The sequence below is a fragment of the Nelusetta ayraudi genome, unplaced genomic scaffold (genome assembly GCF_046127955.1).
Source record: "Nelusetta ayraudi isolate G7.1 ecotype Tasmania unplaced genomic scaffold, CSIRO-AGI_Nayr_v1 ptg000126l, whole genome shotgun sequence".
Taxonomy (NCBI): domain Eukaryota; kingdom Metazoa; phylum Chordata; class Actinopteri; order Tetraodontiformes; family Monacanthidae; genus Nelusetta; species Nelusetta ayraudi.
Window position 1 is genome coordinate 130754 of NW_027466176.1, and position 24247 is coordinate 155000.

The window sequence follows — 24247 nt, forward strand, 5'->3', positions numbered from 1 at the left end:
TGGGAGCCTCAAGACTGTGACTGGACGTGTTGGAGAAGATGTGGAGTTCCTCTGTTCAGGCTGGAAAACTTTGTTTGGTGTGAAATATTATGATAAATACCTCTGTCACAGTCCATGTACAAAGGGTGAAGACATCATCGTTCAGTCTCCTTATGGACAAAGTCGACGTAAAGATCGAATATCAATAAGAAACTCTGACAAGGGATTGTTAGTGAGATTCACAAACCTCCAACTTGAAGATGCTGGGAAATATTCCTGTGCAGTGAAGAGACTTCTCACGAATGTCTTAATTGAGGTGAATCTTCAAGTTCTACAAAGTAAGTTTATTTCATAATTGATTATTTACTGATGGCTCTGTGGCAGCTCTCAGTCTGGAAGCTTCAAACTTTTCTTTCAAAGAAATTAATCTTTAAAAAACTCTTCTCGCCTTCATCAAAGCATTCCTTCATTTTCCAAGATGTTCTGAAACACCAGTCGATGCTTCCTTCCTTCTAGAAAATCCGACCCAGTCCAGACGACCTTGTCAACCACCCTCCGCTCTCCTTCTCCCTCTCTCTCTCTCTCTCCTTCTCCCTCTCTCTCTCTCTCTCCTTCTCCCTCTCTCTCTCCTTCTCCCTCTCTGGACACATCAAGCAGTTCAGATGGTGTCTCAGAGTTTTCCACGCAGTGGGAAGCAACACACGCAGCCAATCGGTGGTGGGAGACAGATTGATACTTGCCAGAAAGAAATGGGCTTTTTCACCCCTATTTAATACAATATAAAAGGAAATAATGTTATAAAATCAGTTGCAGCTGAATCCGAGAGATCTGAAAGTCCAACGACTAAAAGCTGGAGAATAAAAAGAAACAGTCGCTGGTGCTGCTAATGTTTATCGGGCTGGAACATGGCTCCACACTCGCTGAGGTGGGATGACACTGGTCTGATCCCCCCCCCCCCCCTCCCCCCGAGCTCCTCCTCTGGCACACACTCAGGGGTTTCCACACATTATCCAGGAGCCACGCAGTCCCACTTGGTGCCACTGCTCAGCACACAGGCAGAGCTCCTCACTCTGCCGGTGCCGGTTCTCAGCGTCAGGGTCAATGTTCTACAGTGTTCTACAAAGTAAGTATATTTCATAATTGATTATTTACTGATGGCTCTGTGGCAGCTTTCAGTCTCGAAGCTTCAAACCTTTCTTTCAAAGAAATTAATCTTTAAAAAACTCTTCTCAACTTCATCAAATCATTCCTTCATTTTCCAAAATGCTCTGAAACACCAGTCAATGCTTCCTTCCTTCTAGAGGAGTCCAGACGTCTCTCTCTCTCTCTCTCTCTCCCTCTCCCTCTCTCTCTCTCTCCCTCTCCCTCTCCCTCTCTCTCTCTCTCTCCCTCTCTCTCTCTCTCTCTCTCTCCCTCTCTCGACATTAAAGTCAGTGCCACTGCTCCGTCAACCTCTCCCATGTAGAGCTGTAGATGGACAGCTGAGATCGTCCAGTACTTGCAAAGGCAATGACAACATTTGCAACGTGAACCGTTCTGGCCGGTGAGCGAGTGTGGTTGTGAAAGTCAGCGGACCAATCAGAAGACAGAGGGGCGGGACACTGAGTTCACCACAGTCCACGGTCTGCTGACGGGGGGGCTGGACACTGAGGAACCATGACTAAATACTATCACTGAGGATGTGTCCAAGAAATTGCATCATTAGATGTCTGCAACAATCATGTTATTCTGGCTTGGCCAGTGACGACCATGAATAGAGTGGAGACAACTTGGAGAGACAGCGGACAGCGCGGAAAAACGGAAACCGGGACAGGAAGGGCCAGCAACCCGACCTGCATCTTCCGTGAGGAAGAACCCTAACTCAGCTACAGAAAGTCCGAGAGAAACACCCCCCCAGGGGAGCCCGAGAGGGGGGGGAGAATGAGCACCCCGAATGGACAGTCAACCAGGCAACGACCCACGCAAACGAATGCCGTATGTGTATGCGGTAAAAGCTGCAAAAACCCACGGGGTCTGAAGATCCACCAGACCAAGATGGGATGTTTGGTGAAGGTGCAGCCAGAGCAGCGCTCAAGGAACAGCCTCAGAGAGATGCAGGAGGAACAGGGCCGGGTCGCACCCCGTAGTGCTCAGAACCCCCACGCTCCCAGAGGACCTTGGTGAGACGCAGGCGGAGCCAGGCCAGGAGTCAGCCCACAGCGCCCAGAACCTCCAAGCTCGGAAAGTACAAGCGCCAGGCATCCCACAACACCAACGGCGCGTTAAGTGGCCTCCAGCCAGCAAAGGGAGAGAGTGGCAGCAATTTGACGATGACATGGATGGTATCCTGGAAGCTACCGTGAAGGGAGGGGCAGACAGGAAGCTACAAACAATGGCAACTATGGTCATCAGCATTGCCACGGAAAGGTTTGGTTCAGCGGAGCAGCGCGCTGTTACAAACCAGTCCTCCAAGAACCGCAGGGCAGAAAAGAGCTCACAGCTACGACAGGAGCTCCGAGCATTAAAGAGGCAGTTCAAGGGGGGCGAGCAAAGACGAGAAGCCAGGACTGGCAGTACTACGTAGTGTCCTCAAGAAGAAGGTGCTGACCCTCCGACGAGCAGAATGGCATAGGAGGCACTGAAAGCCCAAACAGGCCTCCTGGGAGCAGCGAATGACTGGCAGCTACTGGCAGACCTGGGGAAATGACTGAGATTCCCTGAAACTCATTCACCAAAATCCCCCCCCAGCAACAACAACAACGATCCCAACCATCGACTCACAACGAAACTCACCGCCTCCTTCTTCCTCATTTGAGTCAAGCTTGTATTGTCACTGCAGTCTTTCTGCTGGCAGTGCTGTGTTTCTCAGCCAGAGTCGTCCTGGCGGTGCTTCTCCTGGGAGGGGTTTTTCACACTGGTTTCTGCCCTGGTCCTTGGTTCCAGTGAGCAGCTCCTTGCTTTGTAGACCACCTTCACCTGGTGCACTCAGCTGCTCCTGGGAGCCACAGCCACAGCTCAAGCCAACACATGAGGAGGTGATGGGGTGAGGGGTGGTGTGGTGATGGCAGTGGGTGTGGCTGAGGAGGCGGCTCCGTCCCTCATTGCTGGTTTTCCTTTCAAGAGCAAGAAGATTTATTTAACCTAAAAGTTGCAATGACAAATTAATAAAACAGACCAAAAACAGTGAACAATAGTCAACTTTAATACACAATAACACTATAAATATCTTATGTATTCCACAAAGTATTTACATGAACCGCAAATTTTTCACAAAGTCAAATAAATCCTGGTTCCTGGGGTGGTGCCCTAGCACTCTGAAGTGGAATACTGACGTGACAATTAGGAATTCTCCAAATATTTTCATCTGAAATCCAGAATAATACACAGAAAAAAATGTACATTTTTGGATGAGCTTTATTCTGAAATGCTCCATCAGAATTTCCTGAAATTCAGTGAGGGGGTTTCTGGGGTGGTGCCCTATCACCCTGAAGTGGAATGATGGAGTGACAATAAGACATCTCCAATAATGAGCTCTCTGGAGGCTTGGCTGTGAAGCTGAGTTGGTTGGTCAGACACTGCCACCGGAGGCCCAGCACTGCTCTTCAAGATCCAGGCTTTTCCCTTCTAGTCGTTGCTCTACGCACTTGGAGCGTGCAGCAGGAGGTAGATGAGCGGTGACAGTTGAGTTGTTGCTTGCCCATTGCCGAATCTGAAACCCGCCTGTGGCGAGGAACACACACACACACACACACACACACACACACACACACACACACACACACACACACACACACACACACACACACAACTTTTTCCTTGTCAAAAAAATAACCAGCGTGGCGTCAAAAGCTCATTTTCATAGCAAGAAAGAAGACAGACAGGAGAGGAACCAATGAGGATAACACCAAAACTATCGTGGAAAAGAGAAGAGAAAGTTGTGTACATGTGTGTTTGAAAGGGAAGGGAGTAGTTTCGGTGTTGAACAGGGTGTCAATCAGGGAAGTGCTCTCACTGTCCTCATTCTTCATCAACATGAACACAGTGTGTGTGAGCTTGTGTTTGCTCTCTGGTGAGTCTGACTTATTTTTTCAGTATCTTCCATCTTTCCATCCATTCAGAGTTTAACCCTCATTCTGGTCAGACAACAGTGCTTCTACTCTCCAATGGTCCTTGTGTTGTTGACTCAGAGGTGAGACTAGATGTTGACTCCTCTCTCTCTCTCTGTCACTGCAGCTGTGAGCTTTGGGAGCCTCCTCAATGTGACTGGACGTGTTGGAGAAGATGTGGAGTTCCTCTGTTCAGGCTGGGACACCTTGATTGGTGCGGAACGTAATGATAAATACTTCTGTTACAGTCCCTGTACAGAGGATGAAGACATCATCGTTCAGTCTCCTTATGGAGGAACTCAACAGGAAGGTGGAACATCAAGAACAAACGGTTATCGGGGTTTGTTTGTGAGATCCACAAGCCTCCAAACCAACGACGCTGGGAAATATTGTGGAGTGGAGAGATCTGGCCAGGATGACTTCATTGAGGTCAATGTTCAAGTTCTACAAAGTAAGTTTATTTAATAATTGATTATTTACTGATGGCTCTGTGGCAGCTTTCAGTCTGGAAGCTTCAAACTTTTCTTTCAAAGAAATTAATCAACCACCCTCCACTCTCCCTCTCTCCTTCAGCCTCTCCCTCTCTCTCTCCTTCAGCCTCTCTCTCTCCTTCTCCTTCAGCCTCTCTCTCTCCTTCTCCTTCAGCCTCTCTCTCTCTCTCTCCTTCAGCCTCTCTCGCTCTCTCTCCTTCAGCCTCTCTCGCTCTCTCTCCTTCAGCCTCTCTCTCTCTTTCTCCTTCAGCCTCTCTCTCTCTTTCAGCCTCTCTCTCTCCTTCTCCTTCAGCCTCTCTCTCTCCTTCAGCCTCTGTCGCTGTCTCTCCTTCAGCCTCTCTCTCTCTCTCTCCTTCAGCCTCTCTCACTCTCTCTCCTTCAGCCTCTCTCTCCCTCTCTCCCTCTCCTTCAGCCACTCTCGCTTTCTCTCCTTCTCCTTCAGCCTCTCTCGCTCTCTCTCCTTCTCCTTCAGCCTCTCTTGCTCTCTCTCCTCCTTCAGCCTCTCTCTCTCTCTCTACCTCAGCCTCTCTCTCTCTCTCTCCCTCTCCTTCAGCCTCTCTCTCTCTCTCTCCTTCAGCCTCTCTCTCTCCCTCTCCTTCAGCCTCTCTCTCTCTCTCTACTTCTCCTTCAGCCTCTCTCTCTCCCTCTCCTTCAGCCTCTCTCTCTCTCTCTCCCTCTCCTTCAGCCACTCTCGCTCTCTCTCCTTCTCCTTCAGCCTCTCTCTCTCCTTCTCCTTCAGCCTCTCTCGCTCTCTCTCCTTCTCCTTCAGCCTCTCTCTCTCCTTCTCCTTCAGCCTCTCTCTCTCTCTCTACTTCTCCTTCAGCCTCTCTCTCTCCCTCTCCTTCAGCCTCTCTCTCTCTCTCTCCCTCTCCTTCAGCCACTCTCGCTCTCTCTCCTTCTCCTTCAGCCTCTCTCTCTCCTTCTCCTTCAGCCTCTCTCGCTCTCTCTCCTTCTCCTTCAGCCTCTCTCTCTCCTTCTCCTTCAACCTCTCTTGCTCTCTCTCCTCCTTCAGCCTCTCTCTCTCTCTCTACCTCAGCCTCTCTCTCTCCTTCAGCCACTCTCGCTCTCTCTCCTTCTCCTTCAACCTCTCTTGCTCTCTCTCCTCCTTCAGCCTCTCTCTCTCTCTCTACCTCAGCCTCTCTCTCTCCTTCAGCCTCTCTCTCTCCCTCTCCTTCAGCCACTCTCGCTCTCTCTCCTTCTCCTTCAGCCTCTCTCTCTCCTTCTCCTTCAGCCTCTCTCGCTCTCTCTCCTTCCCCCTCTCTCGACACATCAAGCAGTTTGGATTGTTTGGATCGAGCCGAGGAGCCGGCACTCAACCTGGAGCAACTTTCTCCTGGAGCCTCCTTGTGGTCCCGTCAGAGTCCCTGAAGATCTGCACCACCACCACCAGCCTCCATCCTCAGAGGAGGAGACATGCAGCTGATTGTCCCTGTTCACTGGCAATGTTACGGCCATAGTTGCTTGTCCGTTTGTGTGTTTGCTCTTTCCAAAAGATCTGCACCCTGGCCCTGTAGGCACTGCTCCGCCTCTTCTCCCCTCTGATTGGTGCAGCGCTGAGGAGGTTCAGCTCTCCAATCCACCAAGGCCTTCCCTGCGCCTGACTCCTCATTGTAGTTTTGGTTTTTAGACTGCCGTAATAGAAGAGCCTTTTTGCTTTCTCTTTCTGTTCTTTAACTTGCTGATTTTCAGAATAATAGTTCCAGCTCGTAGAGTCCTCTTTATGTTATCTTCAGTTTTTGATTTAACCAGCACCCATCGGCCCTCTCCCCGAGTTCAGTTTTTGTTTGGTGTTTTTTTCCCCTTTATTTTTCCAAAACAGGGCGCAATAAATTGACTTTACCTTAACACCTGGATTTTGTGTTACTTCCCTTTTCCCCTGCGAGCCGGGGCTGTAACAGACAATGTGACCAATAAAGTTTCTCTTGCTGCTGCTTCTTCTTCTTCTTCTGAGCGGAAGGAGCGTGAGAGGGAGAGAGAAACTTGGAAGCGATTGTGCTACCTACAACCTTTTCTATTCTTTACACTTTGGTGGTTTGTTTTGTGCATTAGTGTAGTTTATTTTAGTGTCAGTTAGTTGAGTTTGTTTTGTCGTGTTTTGGTCGAGGAGATGGAAGAGGGTGAGTTGGGAGGCACAGGTGAGTTAGGAAGTCAGGGAGGGGAATCAGGTGAGGGGAAAAGAAAAGAAAAGAATCCTTCAGAGGACATGATAGTGGGTGGAGGTGTGTTTGAAGCACTGGGTGGTGTGGCTGAACAGACTGATGGTCTGGGTGAAACAGTGGAATGGAGAACTGAAGGAAACAAACAGTCCCAGACAAAGTCACCTTCTTCCTGTCTACCAAACACATTGTGAAAAACAAAGCTTCATCAGATTTAACAGAATAAGAAATCTTCAGGTTAAAGAAGCACCTTGTACAAGTCCGAAAAGAAATTCATTTTTAAAATGATGACAGGGATTTTATTTTTATCTTTGATTTTATTTTTTAATTTTTGTGCTTTTTATTCTTTAATCCCAAACGTGGATGTTTTTAGAATTGGAAAGCTCAATGTGAATGGAGCCAGGGAACAAGAAGAAAGCACTTGGACACTTTATTTCTTCAAGAGGTCCACAGTGACCCAAGTATTGAGGGGTGCTGGGAGAAGGAGTGGGAGGGCAGGATGTTTTTAAGCCACAACACCACAGCAAGTGGAGGAGTGGGCATCTTCCTCTCTAAGAGGTTCTCTCCATCCTCTGTGGAGGTAGAGCAGGTGGTGAAGGGGAGATGCCTACTGGTCAGAGCCAAGCTCCACAGTTTTAATCTGGTTTTTATGAACATTTATGCACCAAACCATGGAGCAGAGAGGAAGAGGTTTTTAGAAATTGTTAATAATAAATTAAACAGCTGCGGCTCGGAGGATTATTTAATTTTGGGCGGGGATTTTAATTGTACTGAAGATGAGTTTTTAGACCGCAACCACGCAGAGCCACATCCAGCTCCCCAGCACACTCTGAAGCAGCTACTCCCATGACCTGGTGGATGTGTGGAGGAGTATGCATGCAGACTGTCGTCAGTACACCTGGTCCCACCTGAGAGAGAACGGGGTCTCTCTAGCGAGGTTAGACAGGTTTTATTGTTTTAAGCATCATTTTAATGTTTTTAAAGATTGTAGGATTGTGCCATCTGGTTTTTCTGATCACTCTCTGGTTTTATGTGATGTCATACTAAAAAATATTTTACCAAAGAGCGCCTACTGGCATTTTAATTCTGCTTTGATTTTAGATAAAGGTTTTAAAGAAGTTTTAAAATTTTTCTGGTGTGGTTTTAAAAATCAAATATCTGATTTTAGTAGTCTTAGCCAGTGGTGGGACCATGGAAAAGTACAAATTAAACTACTCTGCCAGCAGTACACTCTCAATGTCACACAGTATACATGTAGATCAATCAAAGACCTGGAGAGTGAAATAGTGGAATTAGAAGCGCTTGGCTATTCTACAGGAAATGGAGGACACATTGAAGTCCTCAACTCCCCCCAAAAAACGGCCTTAGCTAGCCTGCTGGACTCAAGGGTACAGGGGGCGCTGGTCCGGTCCCGGATCCAGAACATCTCGGAGATGGATGCTCCCTCTGGCTACTTCTTCGGCCTAGAGAAGAAGAACGGACAGCACAAGGCCATCCACTGCCTGTTGATGGAGAGCGGGCAGGAGCTGACCGAGCCCCAGGAGATCAGGAGCAGAGCCACACAGTTCTTCTCAGCCCTCTACATGTCCGAGTACAAAGAAGATATCGAGCTGGAGGAGGACTTTTGAAAGACTATGCTGCAGGTATCAGCTGGCGACAAGAAAGAAGAAAGACAGAAGAGGAACCCAATGATGATGACACCAAAAATATCGTGGGAAAGAGAAGAGAAAATTGTGTGCGTGTGTGTGTGTGAAGAAAGGGAGGAGCTTCAGTGTTGAACAGGGTGTCAATCAGGGAAGTGGTCTCACTGTCCTCATTCTTCATCAACATGAAAACAGTGTGTATGAGCTTGTGTTTGCTCTCTGGTGAGTCTGACTTATTTTTTTGACTCAGAGGTGAGACTAGATGTTGACTCCTCCCTCTCTCTGTCACTGCAGCTGTGAGCTTTGGGAGCCTCCTCAATGTCACTGGACGTGATGGAGAAGATGTGGAGTTCTTCTGTTCAGGCTGGAAAACTGTGATTGGTGTGAAACGTAATGATAAATACTTCTGTCACAGTCCATGTACAGAGAGTGAACACATCATTGTTCAGGCTCCTTATGGACAAAGTCGACGTAAAGGTCAAATATCAATAACAAACTATGGTGAGGATTTGTTTGTGAGATTCACAAACCTCCAAATTGAAGACGCTGGGAAATATTACTGTAGAGTGGAGAGACTTGGCCGGGGTTACTTCATTGAGGTGAATCTTCAAGTTCGAGAAGGTGAGTTTATTTCATAATTGATTATTTACTGATGGCTCTGTGGCAGCTTTCAGTCTGGAAGCTTCAAACTTTTCTTTCAAAGAAATTAATCTTTAAAAAACTCTTCTCACCTTCATCAAAAGATCGTCCTCCTGTTTTTCAAGATGTTCTGAAACACCAGTCGATGCTTCCTTCCTTCTAGAAAAGTCCGACCCAGTCCACCTTGTCAACCACCCTCCGCTCTCTCTCTCCCTCTCATTCTTCCTCTCCTTCTCTCTCTCTCTCTCCTTCTCCCCCTCTGGACACATCAAGCAGTTCAGATGGTGTCTCAGAGTTTTCCACGCAGTCCGTCACAAACAGCAGGATAACGACGGTGCAGGAACTCAGTCTGAGTGGTGAGAGCTCTGATCTGCACACCAACTTCTGCTTCCTTTACACAACCTTTACAATTTGTTGCTGTGCTTGACGTTTAAACACGCACAACCTCCAAAGACAAATTTGCAGTCAGACGGATGTGCAGTGTTTTGGCGAGGTGTGACTGTTTCTATTTTCTTTCTTGATGTGTCGGCTTTCGGTCGTCAAAGCGAAAAGCCGGACTTTGAAAAATCATATGTTTTAATTTCTTCTTATTAGTTTTCACAAAAAGACTTTCAAAATTATAAGAATGTCCAAAGTTAAACAGAAAAATCTTTAAGGCAAATTAAGCATCACGGACGTGGTAAAAAAAAAACAAACTGTTTTTAACCGCCGCTTCCAACCAAACATTTAGTATTTCCACACGGCCCCACCGAGTAATCACCTGACCTAAAAAGTCACCTGTTGACCAACACAACACGCCCACTCGTAGGGTTGGACGATATAGAAAAAAAGCATATCGATATAAAAAAAAATCATATTGATCGATATCGATAATTATTAAATAAAACGTATTTATTAATTAAACGTAATGGCTTAATTATTAAAAAAACGTATTTTAATTGCAGCGCTGAATGTTTTATACTATTACTTCATTCCCGACTTTTAATAAAGAACACACGAGCACTGCATTCAAATTCAAACTTTTATTCAACCACCTTTTTTAAACACACCTGAATTATTTATTTTATTATTTATTTATTCATTCATCTTTTTTTTTTTAAAAAAAGAGGCTGAGGTCGGGCTCGAACGTGCAACTCGACCAGAGGTCCGACGTTGTGGCGTAGAGAGAAACGGAAAACAGCTAGTTTTGCACTGATTCCCTGCACTCGTTGTACAGACGAGGAAGAGCTGTTTGAAAAATACTTGCGGCCGGGAACTTCATGTCGCGGGTCAGGAGTGGCGAGAAGCAGTTTGAAGCCAAGCTTTCCAACGGTGGTTACTGGCAGCAGGTCCCGCAGTCAGTGCATGGGTGATGTCCTCATGCCGCTTGGACGCTTTGTCGTATTTACTGCAAGAAGTCCAGTTTGGTCTGCTTCACATGCTCGGTGCTGGCGCTGGCGGCGGATTCCTCCTCCTCCGACGTGGAGCCGTGGCGCGGGCGACACAGCTCGTATTCCTGCTGTGGGATGCGACTGGTTGAGGAGGTAAAACAACGACCGCAGTTTGATTTTAGTCGGACTTGAAAAAGGCAAAATATTGCCGTGCCGGTGAGCTACTGAAACCTTTCGGGACGATTTCCTCCGCCTCTCCTCGCTGCGGCATCTTTCTACAGGTGCTCTCTGCTGTGGTTTGAGAGGGGCGGGGCTTGGTGACGGAGCGTACCTGGGTCTGTGTTTGCGATTGGTTGGACGAAGAAATGACCGTAATATTAAGCTACATGATTGGCTATGATGAAAAAGGAAGTGAAACTTTTTCTATCAAACTTTTTAGCGTGCTCTCTTTTTTTCCTATCGCAGCACACGTCTATCGATCGATGTATAGTGTTATTGAATTATCGTCCAGCCCTACCCTCTCGACATAAACAAAAAACAAACAACAAAATATAATGGGAACAATAACAACAACAACAATAATAATAATAGGGCTCAGTTCCGACTAATAAACATTTTCAAATTTTCAATAATAAGCAAAAATGTATCCAACGTTACGCACTCGGCGTACCAATAACGGCTGCAACACTTGAACTTCCTGCTGGTTGTGTGGACAGGATGTGTGCAGCAGCCCTGCTGACGTTCCTGCTGTGGATCCACTGGAAGATCAGAAAGAAGCCACTGGGTCAGAGCCACTGAGAATGTCTGTGTGTGTGTGTCTGCTGTGTGCGTCTGTTCTGTGGCGTCCCCAGGTCCTGGGGGGGGGGCGGAGCCGAGGAGCCGCCAATCAACCTGGAGCAACTTTCTCCTGGAGCCTCCTTGTGGTCCCGTCAGAGTCCCTGAAGATCTGCACCACCACCACCAGCCTCCATCCTCAGAGGAGGAGACATGCAGCTGATTGTCCCTGTTCACTGGCAATGTGACCAATAAAGTTTCTCTTGTTGCTTCTTCTTCTTCTTCTTCTGAGCGGAAGGAGCGTGAGAGGGAGAGAGAAACTTGGAAGCGATTGTGCTACCTACAACTTTATTCTATTCTTTACACTTTGGTGGTTTGTTTTGTGCATCAGTGTAGTTTATTTTAGTGTGAGTTAGTTTAGTTTTAGTGTTTGTTTTGTGGTGTTTTGCGGCCAGACGCTGTCTGGTCGGGAGGAGGAGGAGACCAGGTGCGCCGTCATGGCGGCTGCAGGGTTCTCCTCCCTGTCGAGGAAGCACGGCATCAAGCTAGGTGCCGGCTCCTCGTGCAACGTGGAGGACGTAGGGTTAGCCGTGGGGGAGCGGATCGGACACAGCTCGGTCAAATCAGCAGCCGGAATGGAACCGCCGGAACCCAACTGTGGTCCTGTTTTTAGAGAGGGTGGAGCAGGTAAAGCTGCTGGTGGAGACCAGGGTGCCGGTGAACAGGCTGTTCGAGGCGGAGGGACACCTCATCAGAGCCTGTCCGAACCGGGCGGGTTCTGACGCGACGGGTTGGGTCGGCGGTGCGGCAGCTTCGAGCGGAAAGCCCGTCCCCGCCCGGAGCGAAGGAGCAGGAGGTGAGAGAGAATAAAGGTGGAGAGGTCGAGGAGATGGAAGAGGGTGAGTTGGGAGAGACAGGGAGGGGAGACGGGTGAGGTGAAGGAATCGGGTGGGGTGAGGGAAAATGGTGGGGTGTTGGAAGCAGATGAGGTAAGTGTAGCGCTCCCCCCAATCAATGAGGGCAGGGCTTTTGGGTTCTTTTAGTATATTTGTTCTTATATACTCTTTTATATTTTGGATTTCTCTTTAATTAATATTAAAATGAATATTTTATTTATTTATTTATATTTAAATATTTAATTCTCTTCTACTTACATATTACAACTAGAAGGTACAGAACCTATTAACCTGTTTAAAGCTTATAGAGCTCACCTGTAAAACACACTGTTCACTGCAAAACACAAGTACGAAGTACAAAGCACAAAGACTTCATAAATAAAGTTCTCAATTATTGACCAAGAACAATAAAGAAAGAGATGAAAACTAAAACAGGAATAATTAGTCAAGTTTTATAACACAAGATGTCCCCTTTCCTTCCGGGGTAAACCATAAGCACTTCAGAAAACTCCACTCTCAATCAATTCACCATCTAAAAAAACAAAAACAAAAACCAAAAACCAAAAAACACTTGTGGGCCCACACACCACACTAAGACGGCACTTTTTAAAGCAGCTCTCGCTAACTTGAGCTTGCTACGAGTTTGCTACGACAATAATGTTGTAGCAAATGTTCAACACTTTTATTACTTTGTCTTTCATCGAGGTTACTTATTGGCTTCCATTCAGTCATGTTACAATCTTATGTATTTGGAACAGTAGTATGTAAGACCGCCTCTAAATAAACGTGTGTAAAATAAAAGCGGTTCGTCTGGCGTGCCGGGTCGCGCTTGAAAATGATGCAGTGCAGTTACAGCCGGCACAGCCGTTGAGGTCGATTTTTGACTAAATTATACAGTAGAAATGCTCATGTGAGGTATCATTGGAAAGCCTGAGAGCTCTACTATCACAATCAGCTGAGACATTTCACGGGAAATCATTTTTACCCATTTGGGGGGACTTCAAAGTAGGCAACTTTGCCATTGCCATGACGATATTTTTCATTTTTCAAGTGGATTATTTCAAAATCTGTACAGTACAATTTGACAAGTGAGGTATCATTGGAAAGCCAGAGAGCTCTATTCTCACATTCAGCTGAGACATTTCACGGAAAATCATTTTTGGCCTTTTGGGTGGACTCCAAAGTAGGCAACGTTGTCATTCACATTACTGTATTTCTCATTTTTGTTCATGATTATTACAAAATCTATACAGTAATATTTGACAAGTGAGGTATCATTGGAACGCCAGAGAGCTCTATTCTCACAATCAGTTGAGACATTTCACGGTAAATCATTTTTGGCCTTTTGGGGGGACTTTAATTTTACTGTATAATTTTTTTTTGAAATAATCCTTGTCAAAGATGAAAAAAACATACTGTGAACGGCAAAGTTGCCGACTTTAAATCCCCCCAAAAGGCCAATGACACATCACATCTCAATTTGTACCGTCTAATTTAGTCAAAAATCTACCTCAATCGAGATACAATGATTCGCTGAATTTTATATGTTGAACAGTGTTGGGATAAGCACAGCCATCTAGTGGTCAAATAGCGGATTTTTTTTTTTTTTTTTTCCAAGGTGGAATCGAAACCAAAGAAATCACCGCGGCGAATGTGGTGCCAACTTCAGCGTCGTGCTTCGCCCACAACTGGGCAATTGGACAAAAAAATAAATGTAAACGGTACCTTTATCCAAATCGACCGGGGGTCCACCGTCACGGTTGAAACCAATGGATAAAACTTGAGGAAACCGACCGGCCCGGGCGTCCGAAGACCCGCCAACCAGCGACGATGTGGCGCTCGTCCGCCGCATGCTGCGCTTCACGTCCCACGATCTCCGCCGCTACAGCTAGCGGGTGGCTAGCTTCCGCCGAGTGTGCGAACTGCTAGCTGCTGAGTTAGCTGCTAGTTTTCCTTCGTTTTCGTTGGGTCTTTGTTTGAGTAGTTCACTCAAACAGGCTGCAGTTTGGGGGGAGAGACCGGGTTGACCACTCCCCGAAGGTCTCGCGCTTCCTCCTCCGCTCCGTCGGTCCCACTCGTCCCCCCCACCGGCCGAACACACCTGCCTCTTAAGTACCGTTCCGGCCGGTGATTGTTAACCCCCTAACTGCTGATTCAGACGGTTTACATTTCTTCTTTGCGACACAATAAACAAACAAATCGTTAAAACGTCTTCTAAACATTTTAACAAAAATAACTGGAAAACAACCTTTTTAATCCCATAAAAAAAAAAAAAAAAAAAAAAAAAAAAAAATCTAAATAGTATGAGGTTATTTAAATATTTCTAACCGGGTTACATAAGGGTGAGGTGGAAGAATCAGGTGAGGGGAAAAGAAAAGAAAAGAATCCTTCAGAGGACATGATAGTGGGTGGAGGTGTGTTTGAAGCACTGGGTGGTGTGGCTGAACAGACTGATGGTCTGGGTGAAACAGTGGAATGGAGAACTGAAGGAACTGAAGGAAACAAACAGTGTCAAGTGAGGGGGGAGGGAAAACTGGTAGACTGGGGGTTGGAGCTGCTGCTGAAGACAGCAGTAACAGTGGCACCAATAGGTTTAACAACACCTCGAGCTAATAGAGAGAAACATTTTTATTCAGCAAAGATGATAAAAAGTTTTTTGCCAAAAAACAAAGGGGGTTAAAAACCTTAACTTTGAAATGCACTTCCTACACAAAGTCACCTTCTTCCTGTCTGCCAAACTCATTGTGAAAAACAAAGCCTCATCAGAACAGAACAAGAAATTTTCCAGTTAAAGAAGCACCTTATACGAGTCCGAAAAGAAATTCATTTTTAAAATGATGACAGGGATTTTATTTTTATCTGTGCTTTTATTTTAAAACTTTTCTGCTTTTTATTCTTTAATCCCAAACGTGGATGTTTTTAGAATTGGAACGCTGAATGTGAATGGAGCCAGGGAACAAGAAGAAAGCACGTGGACACTTTATTTCTTCAAGAGGTCCACAGTGACCCAAGTATTGAGGGGTGCTGGGAGAAGGAGTGGGAGGGCAGGGTGAGTGTTGTCCTCGGCCCGCTGCCAACAATAAACTGGGAAAAACAAGCTGCTGCTTCATCCCTCACTTTTCTTCTTCTTCTTCAGTCGCACTGGATGAAGCACAACCAAGGTGATATAAAATCTCCAAATTCAATCCAAAAAGTTTCTTTCAGAGTCTTAAAGACACAAAGTGGAAGAATGAAAAAAAGAGAGAAACCACTTTTCCTGAAATTCTCCTCAAATGAAAGCAACTATTTTAAAATGTGATGTGATGTGTGTGTGTGTGTGTGTGTGTGTGTGTGTGTGTGTGTGTGTGTGTGTGTGTGATAAACAAATGAATGCTGCCTAACAGTGCAGTAAATACACAAACCTCACAAGCACTTTAGCTTTTTTAAAAACATTTTTTCCCCTTTCCGATTAATCCTAATCACACACACACACACACACACACACACACACACACACACACACACACACACACACACACACCTTTTTCCTTATCAAAAGCTCATTTTCATCAGCGAGCGACAAGAAAGAAGACAGACAGGAGAGGAACCAATGATGATGACACCAAAACTATCACGCAAAGAGACCAGAAAATTGTGTGTGTGTGTGTGTGTGTGTGTAAAGGAAGGGAGTAGTCTCAGTGTTAAACAGTGTCAATGAGGGAAGTGCTCTCACTGTCCTCATTCTTCATCAACATGAAAACAGTGTGTGTGAGCTTGTGTTTGCTCTCTGGTGAGTCTTTGACTTATTTACATTGTTCTATATTTATTTCCATCTAATAATCTTTATACTTGACAACCATTGGTGTGTTGTTGACTCAGAGGTGAGACTAGATGTTGACTCCTCCCTCTCTCTGTCACTGCAGCTGTGAGCTTTGGGAGCCTCCTCAATGTGACTGGACGTGTTGGAGAAGATGTGGAGTTCCTCTGTTCAGGCTGGAAAACTGTGATTGGTGTGAAACGTAATGATAAATACTTCTGTCATAGTCCATGTACAGAGGATGAAGACATCATTGTTCAGGCTCCTTATGGAGGAACTCAACGTGAAGGTCGAATATCAATAACAAACTCTGATAAGTGTTTGGTTGTGAGATTCACAAACCTCCAAATTGAAGACACTGGGAAATATTCCTGTGCAGTGAAGAGACTTGGCTGGGATGACTTCATTGAGGTCAACGTTCGTGTTCTAAGAAGTACGTTTATTTCATAATTGATTATTTACTGATGGCTCTGTGGCAGCTCTCAGTCTGGAAGCTTCAAACTTTTCTTTCAAAGAAATTAATCTTTAAAAAACTCTTCTCACCTTCATCAAAGCATTCCTTCATTTTCCAAGATGCTCTGAAACACCAGTCGATGCTTCCTTCCTTCTAGAAGAGTCCGACCCAGTCCAGACGACCTTGTCAACCACCCTCCGCTCTCTCTCTCCTTCTCCCTCTCTGGACACATCAAGCAGTTCAGATGGTGTCTCAGAGTTTTCCACGCAGTCCGTCACAAACAGCAGGATAACGACGGTGCAGGAACTCAGTCTGAGTGGTGAGAGCTCTGATCTGCACACCAACTTCTGCTTCCTTTACACAACCTTTACAATTTGTTGCTGTGCTTGACTTTTAAACACGCACAACCTCCAAAGACAAGTTTGCAGTCAGACGGATGTGCAGAGTGTTTTAGCGAGGTGTGACTGTTTCTATTTTCTTTCTTGAACTTCCTGCTGGTTGTGTGGACAGGAAGTGTGCTCAGCCTGCTGCTGGGGGTGTTCAGAGGCCTCATGTGTGCAGCAGCCCTGCTGACGTTCCTGCTGTGGATCCACTGGAGGATCAGAAAGAAGCCACTGGGTCAGAGCCACTGAGAATGTCTGTGTGTGTGTGTGTGTGTGTGTGTGTGTGTGTGTGTGTGTGTGTGTGTGAGTGTTTGTGTGTCTCATAAGACAAATGAATGCTGCCTCACAGTGCAGGAAATACACAAACCTCACAAGGGTATTAGCACTTTAGCTTTTTTATATACATTTCTTTCCCTTTCCAATTAATCCTCATCACACACAAACACACACACACACACACACACACACACCTTTTTCCTTGTCAAAAGCTCATTTTCATCAGCGAGCGACAAGAAAGAAGACAGACAGGAGAGGAACCAATGATGATGACACCAAAACTACCACGCAAAGAGACCAGAAAATTGTGTATGTGTGTGTGTGTGTGTGTAAAGGAAGGGAGTAGTCTCAGTGTTGAACAGGGTGACAATGAGGGAAGTGGTCTCACTGTCCTCATTCTTCATCAACATGAAAACAGTGTGTGTGAGCTTGTGTTTGCTCTCTGGTGAGTCTTTGACTTATTTACATTGTTCTATATTTATTTCCATCTAATAATCTTTATACTTGACAACCATTGGTGTGTTGTTGACTCAGAGGTGAGACTAGATGTTGACTCCTCCCTCTCTCTGTCACTGCAGCTGTGAGCTTTGGGAGCCTCCTCAATGTGACTGGACGTGTTGGAGAAGATGTGGAGTTCCTCTGTTCAGGCTGGAAAACTTTGTTTGGTGTGAAACGTAATGATAAATACCTCTGTCACAGTCCATGTACAGAGGATGAAGACATCATCGTTCAGTCTCCTTATGGACAAAGTCGACGTAAAGGTCGAATATCAATAACAAACTCTGACAAGGGATTGTTAGTGAGATTCACAAACCTCCAAATTGAAGACGCTGGGAAATATTCCTGTGGAGTGAAGAGATTTGGCTGGGATGACTTCATTGAGGTCAACGTTCGTGTTCTAAGAAGTACGTTTATTTCATAATTGATTATTTACTGATGGCTCTGTGGCAGCTCTCAGTCTGGAAGCTTCAAACTTTTCTTTCAAAGAAATTAATCTTTAAAAAACTCTTCTCACCTTCATCAAAGCATTCCTTCATTTTCCAAGATGCTCTGAAACACCAGTCGATGCTTCCTTCCTTCTAGAAGAGTCCGACCCAGTCCAGACGACCTTGTCAGCCACCCTCCGCTCTCTCTCTCCTTCTCCCTCTCTCTCTCCTTCTCCCTCTCTCTCTCTCTCTCCTTCTCCCTCTCTCTCTCCTTCTCCCTCTCTGGACACATCAAGCAGTTCAGATGGTGTCTCAGAGTTTTCCACGCAGTGCGTCACAAACAGCAGGATAACGACGGTGCAGGAACTCAGTCTGAGTGGTGAGAGCTCTGATTTGCACACCAACTTCTGCTTCCTTTACACAACCTTTACAAAGTGACCGACCTCCAATTGACCTCTGTTATCTTCTTCATATGATACATTGTATTGTTGCTGTGCATTTGTTTGTGTGTGTTTTTTAACTTACATACCCTCCAAATACAAAAAGTGATGTTAAAAATAGGAATAATGCTAAAATAACGAGAGAAGATGCAAAGAGAAAGTCGTCCGCTAGCGCGTGTTGCACAGATGTGACACTTCCTCTTTTTATTTTCAAACAGGAAGTGTCAAAGTAATAATCTTGCTTGCGAGTGCCGTCGTCGTCATGGCTACAGTGACGCTGCTGCTGTTGCTTCTCAAAAAGAAAAAAGCCAAGATAAAACTGGGTGAGATGCAGAAACACACGCAGAGAGACAGAAACAGTGCACTTTCATCTGACTGACAAAGTTGTTGTTGTTGTTGTTATTTGTCGTCGTTGTTTTCTAGAAAAAGAAAAAGAACAACAACAGGTAAGATTCATTTCTCTGCAATTGGGCTTCATTCATTGCCACTGATAGAACAATAATAATATCTATCATCCATCACCCTGGTAAGATGTACAGTGCACTTTACCACTGAGTCCAGTTCCACTGTGTTGGCCAGACCTTTTCACCAGTCAACAACTTTGAGAAATGAAAGATCCATCCAGCAGACTCACAGTCTGGACCCAGCCAGTCACCAGCTGCAGGCTGTGCAGGATGTGTTCAGGGTGGAACTGAGCATGAAAGGGTTTCGCAGCGTGTGGTTGCAGCATCAAACACCATCGCACTTGTTTAAGCTCCTCCCTCCGTCCATGAAACACCTCAAAATAAAATCCTTCCTTGTCAAAGAGCAGCGTCACAGAGCTTCAGCAGGGACATCAAACCTTCTTGAGCTTCAGCGTCACCAACACCTCTTCATCACCAACTGTCTCCTCCTGTTCCCCCACTGAAGGTGGTCCACTACGATGGAACCAGACCTGAAGACCAGCAGACAACAGGTGGACCTGCTGGCGTCTCCCTGTCCAACAACCCTGCAGAAGAAGACCATAGTCTCTATGCCAGCTGTACAAAACTCTGCCCTCTGAGTCCAACTTCCACTGCTGAGTGCAGTTCAGCAGCAGCTCCAGAGGGCAGGAGGACCACAGACACCCAGGATGACCTTGTGTACACCTCAGTGAAGTTTGAGAAGCTGACGAACAACCCGGTGTACTCTTCAGTTCGGCAGGCAAAGAACCCTGTGTACTCTGAAGTCAAGCAGTTTGAAAGCAGCAGCAGAAATGACGACATCTATTCACTGGCCCAGCGACCACAAGTCAACTGAAGGTGGCGCAAGAGGTGACTTGTTCCTTCTCCCCGAGTTTGCATTCATCGCCTTTGGCCCCCTCACATTCTCCAGCAGTCCGCACAGTCGTGGTAGGCGTATGGATCCAAATCTTGATAATACCAATACCCGTGTTGGTGCTGTAAAAGAAAATGGTTCATTTTGTCTGAGTTGGTCTAATTTCGAGTCAAAACGGCCATAAAAGTTTGGCTGCCACTAAAGTTTAGCTCGACTTTCAAATCGAGGCCATTTGTCACTCTTCCCACTGGGCTTTCCAACCAGAAAACCAACTGGTATTGGTGATAGTAGTAATAGTCATAGTATTTACTGGGATTGGATTTAAAAGAAGGTTCTGTCTGTTCTGAACAACTGATTCAACTCATTGCTTTTTAACTCAGTGAACTCATTGCTTCCAGTTGATTGTTGCTGACTGTGCCTCTGGTTTCTCCTCCAGCACCTGAATAAAGGTTTCAGTCACTGGCTGTAAATGAGTGTGATTGTGTTGCCATGACAACCGGGTACTTGCTGCTGGGTCAGAGCGTCCTTGTTGCCCCTTTGACCGAACTCTTTTATTGTTGGAGGCTTTTGAAGTGAAGCTTGCCTTGGAAGGAGTCGGTGGAAGTCCAGGCCAGCGAGGATGCAAGAAGAGTCCATCGATGACAGTGACCTCTGTGGTTGCAAGAGAAAACACAGCATGCTCAAAAGAGACGTGAGGGAGATATTTGGAGCTCAGATTGCATCGTACGATGATCCGCGTCATGACTTCCTTCATATCAAAGATGAAGCTGCTGCAGCCACTAGAGTACAAATTAAACTCTGCATAGTCTGGTTGCAAGTCTGAAGCCTTGATTTGATCTGGTTGCAGTTTTTTAAAGCTTATTTTCAAACGTTGAGGAATTACCTTGCAGGACTGTCTATTTATATTATTTTGCATATTCTTTTCAACATCATTTCTTAAGATATATAATAATTTATGACTTGTGGTTGCGCAGTTTTTGATGGAATGTCGCGCAGCGCTGGGTTCCGTGTGCTTGATGGCGTCCAGTGGCAGACTCAAACACTCCACCATGCAGCTGCAGTCACTCTCGAGGTGGCTGCAGAACCAGACACGAGTCTGTTTGACAAAGGAAAACCACATGTGGGCACAGCGAGGACCTTGTGCTGCGAAGGGGGCGGCCCTTCAACAGCACAGACACAACCACTTCACCACTCCAGCGGTTGCATGTTTTCAAAGACCATGTTTGAAAGCACGTCAGCGGAGTCTTTTCTTCAATCCCACTCTGAGCAGCAGCTCATCATTGCTTCTTCTCCTTCTTCTTCTCCTTCTTCTGTGGTTTTTACAGCTTTGAGCAGTCGCTTCCTGCTCTTCTCCAAAGTCAACAGAAGGTGATGGATTCCGGACGACAGAGAGCGGCTGAAACTAGAATTAGCGGCACGTCCAACGTGTGAACTGGACGTGTTGGTTTCTTCAGATGAATGATGAGAACTAGAGATGTCAGCCGATTAAAAAAATTTCAGATTAATCGCATGTTTTTTTCCATAGTTAACTCACGATTAATCGCAAATTAATCAGATTTTTTTTTACCTGCTCTAAATCTACCGTAAACTGATTTTTTTCTTTTTTTTTTAAATCATATCAACATGGGAATAGGCAAATACCTGCTTTCCGCAAATGCAGCGTGTTTATTGGTGTTGGAGCAATGACAAGTACTACTAACAAAACAAAAGATGCACAGGGTTAAAAAAAATAAATAAATAAATAATAATAATTATAAACTCAAGCCCAACAAAGTGTCAGGCCGGGACTTGAGGCAGGACTCAGACGCAGAGGTTTAACAGAAAAGTAACTTGATTTCACAAGCAATTTGTCCTCAGATCAGAGAGATCAAATGAACAGGCTATAAGAACACTATTCTCACTGAGCTGGCAACAAAATCAAAATCACTCGCATGGAGGGAAAAGGACTGACTAACAAAAGTATACTCTCATAACAAATCTAGGTTTTAACAAAAAAATCACTCACTAGGAGGAAAATTACTAACTAGTAAATAAAATCCTATTCTTATAACAAAACTTAGCGTTAACAGAAAATCACTCGACTTCGAGGAACAACCGTCTTACTGTGGCCTCTTAAGGCTGTGGCTGTGGCTGTGGCTGTGGCTGTGGCTGTGGCTGTGGCTGTGGCTGTGGCTGTGGCTGTGGCTGTGGCCGGGTTCAGGGCTGGCCGTGGCGGACAAAGACACTCTGGCACGAGACAAGGGGAACGCAGACTATTTGAACACACAAGGTAACAAGGCACAGCTGGAAACAATGGGTAATTGGGTCATACGAACAGGTGGAACACGGGTGGAACGAGAGGAAGTTGTCAAAATAAAACAGGAAATGACGAGACAAAACCCCAAGACGAGACAAAACCTCACCACGGTGTGACACAAAGATGAGAGATGGGCAGAACTGTAACGTTACATAGTATTCATTACTAGTACTACCAAAATTTGTATCATATAATCAATTAAATTAAATCAAAACAATAAATAATAAGTGTGCATTAAACGGGGGGCAGTGTGCAATACAGAGCAGGACTCAAATGATACAGTGCAGTCAGGCAGTATAGCCTCTAACAGCTGCTCAGCATCCATAGTCATCCACAGTCAGCGTCATATTCCTCCATAGTCAGTACAATATACATGATATCGCGCAGACCCTCGTCCTCCACCACATTCAATGGCCTGCAAGCCGTAGCCACACCCACATTTAGCCACCGCTGTTGAAGGTTGGCGTGTGGCGGACGCGGCCAGCGGTCTCCGTGCCACACCGCCCGACGTGGTTTGCTTTACTTTAGAAGGGGGCGGAGCCGCGGAGGGCTCTCGGCGTCAGCTGCATGCTTCGCAGGCAAGCGCTACGTCAGACCGCTCGTACTCCTGGTGGAAACTCAATCCTGCGGTACAGCGAATGTGTCTTTTTCTTTTTTTGTTGTTGTTGTTGTTGTTGTTGTTGTGTTTACAAGCCGTCTGCAAGCGTGTGACTGTGTGCTGCTGCGAGTCAATTCATTTCCCGTTTCCACAATCTACGGAGCGGCCAAAGGTTCAAAAAGCACCGTGAGCGTTAATCGCGCGATAAAAAAAAAAACATTGTCTGCGATAAAGCGGCGTTGAGTTAATAACTGGTTAATAACGCTTTAATAACGCTTTAATAACGCTTTAATAACACGTTAATAACGCGTTAACTTTGACCCCCTTAATGAGAACCTCCCCCATGCAGAGCTGTAGCTTGACAGCTGAGATCGTCCAGTACTCGCAAAAGGCAATGACAACATTTGCACCGTGAACCGTTCTTTGCCGGTGAGCGAGTGTGGAAGTGAAAGTCAGTGGACCAATCGGAAGACAGAGGGGGCGGGGACACTGAGTTCACCACAGTCCACGGTCTGCTGGTTCAATACGTCGCACAGAGGAAACGTCGCCCCCGGCAACAGAAATGTCCTGTAGTCGCACAGGGGAGACGCTGGATGTTTGCTGTTGTTGCACGCACCCGCCACTAGGGGGCAGAGTGCAGCGGCCGAAAACCTCGATTCCAGTGCGATAAACAATAGTGGAGAAAAACAAACGACAGCACGACCAAAATCGATCGCGGAAAACGAGACGAGGAAATGCTGTGTGTGTGTGTGTGTGTGTGTGTGTGTGTGTGTGTGTGTGTGTGTGTGTGTGTGTTTGACTGAGGTCCTTTCATGACTTCACAGCATCAGTCAGTCAGTCGACTGTGTGTCTCCTCGGACACTTTCACCTTGATTACCGTTTTGTGATATGAAACGCTGATTTTCTTCAAAGGGCCTTTTATAATCCTGGTCCAGATGTTTGGAATTCCTCGAGAGGACGAGGGGAAGTGTAAAAGTTTAGTTTTCTTTCTTCTTCTACAGAAAGTATATATATATATATATATAATAAAAAGAAACAACCTAAAAGTGTCTGGCCCGTTTGAAAAAGGCTGTGCTGTGGAAGTGTCTGTGGAGATAAGAGGAAAGCCATCAGACGGCCGGCAGCTCGCCCACAGGGCTTCTTTCAGGTCTTATCACCGCCACCGCCGCCGCCGCCTTGAACGACGTCAAAGACGAGATGGTATCGACGGGACACGGCGGGACAAAACACTTGAGAGCCGAGCGGCTCGGAGTTGAAAAGTGCTTTGAGTGTGAAGGACGGCAGTGTCCGCGCAAAGTTGCTCTGACCCTACCAACGACCTCGTTAAGCATGGAGACCAGAGGCCAGAGGCCCCGAGAGTCCGACCTCCCTTTGGCACCGCCGACCCAGTGGGCCACAGTGGGTTGTATACAGTGTGCCAGAGCGGGGGGTAGCGGAGCAGCAGCAGATGGATGCAGTGTTCTGGTGAGCTTCCTCATAGGAGGAAACACTCTATCCTGGGATATCCTGGAGGAAACATGTTGCTGGAATGTCAATGGAAAATGAAGCAAAGTGGCAACCAAGTCTTTGAAGCCCCACCAGGGTGTTTAGCTCTTAGAACCATCCTGGACCATCCAGAACCACCAGGGTGTTTAGCTCTTAGAACCATCCTGGACCATCCACAACCACTCTAGAAGCACTCTAGAAACACTCTAGAACCACCCCTGGACCACCAGGGTGTTTAGCTCTTAGAACCATCCTGGACCATCT

The 24247-nt window shown here is 46.0% G+C and overlaps 1 protein-coding gene and 1 long non-coding RNA gene across 10 annotated transcripts; both read left to right on the forward strand.

Moving 5' to 3' along the window:
- The first annotated feature begins 3858 nt into the window (after positions 1 to 3858).
- LOC142904263 (uncharacterized) lies at positions 3859 to 20421 on the forward strand. 9 transcript variants are annotated; one of them, XM_076050231.1, is made up of 7 exons: positions 3859 to 4027; positions 4192 to 4515; positions 8649 to 8975; positions 16441 to 16602; positions 18527 to 18631; positions 18732 to 18754; positions 19218 to 20421. In XM_076050231.1, the coding sequence occupies exons 1-7, from the start codon at positions 3991 to 3993 to the stop codon at positions 19584 to 19586; spliced, it is 1347 nt and encodes a 448-aa protein (XP_075906346.1). In that variant the 5' UTR covers positions 3859 to 3990; the 3' UTR covers positions 19587 to 20421. The 9 variants fall into 9 exon arrangements, 7 of the variants coding, with proteins under 7 accessions (XP_075906346.1, XP_075906351.1, XP_075906350.1 ...); XM_076050236.1 differs by lacking the exon at positions 8649 to 8975 and having other exon boundaries at positions 3872 to 4027; XM_076050235.1 differs by lacking the exons at positions 3859 to 4027; positions 4192 to 4515 and adding an exon at positions 8466 to 8576.
- On the forward strand, positions 11078 to 11405 carry LOC142904265 (uncharacterized). The gene is made up of 2 exons (XR_012929370.1): positions 11078 to 11147; positions 11215 to 11405. It is a non-coding gene; the product is annotated as an uncharacterized LOC142904265 (long non-coding RNA).
- Positions 20422 to 24247: the final 3826 nt, after the last annotated feature.